At 39.2% G+C, this 5,173-nt stretch overlaps 1 protein-coding gene across 1 annotated transcript; it reads right to left on the reverse strand.

The window, feature by feature from the left end:
• Positions 1-955: 955 nt before the first annotated feature.
• Positions 956-3,118, reverse strand: LOC121985529 (CBL-interacting protein kinase 16-like). Its single transcript, XM_042539038.1, has one exon. The coding sequence runs from the start codon at positions 2,472-2,474 to the stop codon at positions 1,107-1,109; it is 1,368 nt and encodes a 455-aa protein (XP_042394972.1). The 5' UTR covers positions 2,475-3,118; the 3' UTR covers positions 956-1,106.
• Between the last annotated feature and the right edge of the window lie 2,055 nt (positions 3,119-5,173).

Genomic DNA, 5,173 nt, shown 5'->3' on the forward strand with positions numbered 1-5,173 from the left:
GAACCTTCTCACAGACTTTTTGGATTCCAACAAAACGCCCATTGCGTGCGTACAAGCGGAGGGCTCGCAAGTGCAAACACCTCCTCATCCATGGGAAGAGAGGCAGAGAGCACCTATGCTTTTTTTTGTTTGCTCCATTAATACAACAATGCATATAAGGAAGCAATCTCTCTTGAAAATTTCAGATGTAAGACTATTTCCCATCTATTACCTTAACGTTATTTTTGGGTTTAACTTTAAACAATTAATTTCTCATTCATCCGTACACGATTTTGAGCAAATTAATAGTCTAGATTCATCTACGCGAAACATAAATTTTGATTTAGAAGTCGATTCTAACTTTTATCGATTGATGACACCTCGATTTTCCTTTGTAAAATCGCGTTGATCGTTTTAAGACCTAATATCCAACAATAAATTTATTTATTTATTTATTTTTTTATTTAGTAAATTGATAAAAATTTTATTAATGAATATTGCTCATGAATATTATTTACAAATATTATTGATGAATATTATTTATAATAAATATGTTCATAAACAATACATATATTCAAACTTATTTTTTTTAATTAAATAAATTATTTAAAAGCATTCATGTAATTGATCTAATATAATATAAATAAGTTTTTATCAAATCTACCACTAACGTTTATTCTGTTCCTTTACAATCCTGTGCTTAATATGATATTAATAAACATTTAATATTTTCTGATATCAATTAGGAGAATTTATGGCTAACACTTAATATTTAGTAGTGAAATCATATGATGCGGAGATTACGTCAAATGTAAGGCGGGCCGGAGCCAGGACAACAATACCCCTCATCAAGTCAGATCATGACAGGTGTAAAGCAGATGCGGATGACTTTTTGATCTATGTTGCTGACGTGTTGGTGGCTGAGTGGCTGATAAGTGTTCTTGTGTGCAAGTAAAAAGGGGCACACTGATAGAAGCATGGAGCTCAATCTTCTTGTCATCCAAAAAAGAAAGACATTAAGATAGAAAAAAATCTAGTCCGTAGTGTTCACAAATGGTTCCTCACAAGTCACAACTTCGTTAATCAAACTAGAAGATCAGTGATTAATGTACAACGTAGAATTCATGTCACTCTTCACCGCCGTCGGCGACGTTGGTGGTGCCCTGCCACGCCCACACGATGTCCTTCAGCGCCGGGCGGAGCTCCACCTCGCAGAGCTCGGTGAACTCGGAGGATTCGCCTGAGTCCTTGGAGAGTTCCACCACCGCCACCCTGGCCGCCGCCTCGAAGACCTCCGCGGTCACTTCCAGCGGCTGCCTCCACCCCTCGCCGTCCTTCCTCTCCATCTTGACCTTGTACGGCTTCGCTCTTCTGACGTCGAACCCCAGCCCCCGCCCCTCCCTCTCCAGCCGCTCCACGATGGCGGCTGCCGGAGAGCTCGACGTGAACACCGTCCCTGCCGGGCGACGATTGTTGAACAAGCTTGAGAGGTCGAAGCCCGACGACAATGAGGAGATGAGTTCGAAGGCGTTGTAGAACTTGGGGCTCACGGCCTTTTGCTCGTCCTCCTCCACCGGCGGGGGAAGCGGCAGTGGAGGGGTCGGGAAGGGAGGAGGATTTTGGCTGCAAGCTCCCTTTTTGAACCAAGGGTGGTCCATGATGGCAGGGATGGAGATGCGATTCTCCGGATTGGCGACGAGGAGGCGGGAGATGAGGCGGCAGGCGTCCCTGGAGAACCACGGCGGCGTTTGATACTCCGCCTTCAGCACTTTGCAGTACATCCGCATCATGTTCTCCTCGCGAAAAGGCAGGAAGCCGGCGAGGAGCACGTAGAGGATGACACCGCAGGACCAGAGGTCGGCCTTGGCCCCGTCGTAGCCCCGGCGGCGGATAACCTCCGGCGCGACGTAGGTCGGGGTGCCGCACTGCGTGTGGAGAAGCCCGTCGTTGCGCCGCTGCTCCGGAAGCGCGGAGAGGCCGAAATCGGACACCTTGAGGTTGCCGTCGTGGTCGAGGAGGAGGTTTTCCGGCTTGAGGTCCCGATGGGAGACGCCGCGGCGGTGGCAGAAGTCGACGGCGGAGATGAGCTGGCGGAAGTAGCGGCGAGCCTGGTCCTCCGGCAGGGCCCCCCGGGCGACGCGCGCGAAGAGCTCGCCGCCGCGGACGTACTCCATCACGAAGAAGATGCGAGATCTGGTGGCCATCACCTCGCGGAGCTCCACCACGTGGTGATGGCGGACGATGCGCATCACCGAGATCTCCCGCTCGATCTGCTCGACCATTCCGGCTTCCCGGCGGATTCGGTCCTTGTGGATGACCTTGATGGCGACGCTCTCCCCGGTGCGAAGGTCACGGCCGAGATACACCTTGGCAAAGGTGCCCTTTCCCAGGACTCGCCCCATCTCGTACTTGCCCAATACCAGATTCCTCGTCTCCGCTTCCTTTCCCATTCCTTGCTCTGCTTTTGCCAAAAGGGCAAAACTACCAATCGCCATGGACGAAAACGTAGAAACTTAACTCACCTTCTGAATCAAAATATACAACTTTGTGCCAGAATCTTGGGCAGAGGAAGGACGTTTAACGTCAGGATCTGAATACGATGAACTCGACGTCTCCATCTTAAACCAAGATAAGATTTTGACACTTTCCCCTTCTTCCTGCAATTGATTGGTCGCTTATACTTTGAAGCAGTAGAGAAAGCGGCGCTTTCCTACTCTCACCTCGATCGCTCTGTTTGCCGACAGATGAAAGGTGGGATTTTTAAGCTTGTGTCGGAATAGAAGCTTATTATAAGCAAGGACAAACGGATTGGCGGCGGAACAGTGAGCAGCCGGAGAAACAGAGATCCAACGGCGGAATCGAAGGGGGGGAGCGAACCTGGTTTTCGAGAGGAAGCGAGGACTCGGTAAACGCGAAAGAAGCCGAAGTTCCTGCGAAATTTAATCGCGTATGTGGAGATGAGCCAACTGGAGGCTGCCACGTAGATCCGCTTGTCGGGTTGTGGGGGGACCCCCTGGGACATGGAGGCGGCATGGGCGAAAATGATGCCCAGCCGTTGGGTTGGATAAACCTTGTGCTGGTTTGTCGGGTTGGGCGCTTAAAAAATATAATAAGGCCCAGTTTCCACCCAAAAAAGGCAAATAGGCATTTATTGATCGAACAAGATTCCATATTATATTATGAAAATTAAATACCTTATTTATGGTTGCCACCATAAATCAGGTAACCAGAAATCAGGTATTTAATTTCCATAATTCTTAAATTGCGTACTATATTTTTTTGTCTTTTCCTTTATAGTTCGATAGTTAATTTTAAATCAACCTAATTAATTAATCTATGCCATTTAAAAGTTTAAAATTTTGATATTTTTTTAAACAGGGGAATCCTAAAAATTTATTAGTGGTATTAATTAGTGAGTATATTATAAATCTTATAAAGAGTTTGTGACAAATTTTATAGAACTTTTATAAATTTAAAAATTCACTAATCTCAATTTATATTATCAAATTAGATATGAAAGTATGAATATATTAAGGAGATTTTCAGGAGTACAGTAATTTTAGTTTAAAATATTTTAGAAATTTTTTTGGATCTATCAGTTAATTTTGGATGAAAATGATGAATAGACCTGTAAGAAAGTTTAATATTTTCAAATAAGGAAAATTCTATGACATTATTGATGACATTGGTTAATAAATATTTTAAGGAGTACAGTAATTTTAGTTTAAAATATTTTAGAGTTGTTTTGTGTATATCAATTAATTTTGGATGAAAATGACGGATAGACCTATAAGAAAACTTAATATTTTTCAAATAAGGAAAATTCTATGACATTATAGATGATGTTGGTTAGTAAGTATAATTGTCCTCCTATATTGCTCTTAATTTACATTATTAAATTTAGATGAGGGTATAAATATATTAAAAAAGTTTTTAAGAGTACATGAGTTTTGATCTGAAATTATTTAAAATTTTCTAAATTTTATAGATAAAATTTACTAATAGAACAACGGAAATATGAATACATAATTCAGTATTAGAAAAGTTAAGTAAATAATACCGAAAGTTAAGTAAAATGGCTAAAGACAAATATTTAAATATGAGAATTCGCATAAACTCGAGGCAATTCAGTGGGAATCGTCGATTATTGGGCCCAATCCAATGGGATAGCACTGCGTTTTGTTAGATTCTTGAAAGCAATCCAGCATGGGCTGCCTATCCATGCGTGCACGATCCGTTTAGATGCGTTCGAGTAAATTTATATATATATATATATATATATATATATATATATATATATATATATATATATATATACGATTTTGATATACCGCGCAACGCGCAGACTGTACGCGTCGCGCAGTATATCATGATTTTTTTTTTAATTTTGATTAAAAGAATAAATAAAATATATTAATTTTGATTAAAAAAATAAATAAAATATATTTTTTACGATTTTATTGATAAGGTTCAGGCATCCTAATTGTGATATAATTTTACAGTTAATTTTTTTTTTTAGATTTTACCTCTAGGGTTTAGATTTTCCAATTGGATTATAATATTTAGTTAAAAAAATAAAAATGAAATAAATTTAAATATTTACGGAGTATTGTAATATGTTAAGGGGATATCGTAACGCTACTTATATAAAGAAATAATATTTTTTTAATTAAAATGTCTGTGCTTTGTTATTTTTTTAAATTTTGAATTAAAAAATAATTAATTTTTTTAAGATTTTATTTTTAGGGTTCAGGCTTTGGGTTATAGTATCAAAGATATTTTTTTTTAGATTTTACCTCTAGGGTTCAGACTTTGGGTTATAGTATCAAAGATATTTTTTTTTAGATTTTACCTCTAGGGTTCAGACTTTGGGTTATAGTATCAAAGCTATTTTTTTTTAGATTTTACCTCTAGGGTTCAGACTTTGGGTTATAGTATCAAAGTTATTTAGGGTTCATGCTTTGGGTTATAGTATCAAAGTTATTTTTTTTTTTTAATTTTACCTCTAGGATTCAGACTTTGGGTTATAGTATCAAAGCTATTTTTTTTAGATTTTACCTCTAGGGTTTAGGCTTCCCAATTAGGTTATAGTGTTTGGTTTTTAAAAAAAATTAAAATAAAATTAATTTAAGTATTTATTGAGTATTGTAATATGTTGAGGGAATATATTAATGTATTAAAAATTTATATAAGG

This window comes from Zingiber officinale, chromosome 5B (genome assembly GCF_018446385.1).
Source record: "Zingiber officinale cultivar Zhangliang chromosome 5B, Zo_v1.1, whole genome shotgun sequence".
Taxonomy (NCBI): domain Eukaryota; kingdom Viridiplantae; phylum Streptophyta; class Magnoliopsida; order Zingiberales; family Zingiberaceae; genus Zingiber; species Zingiber officinale.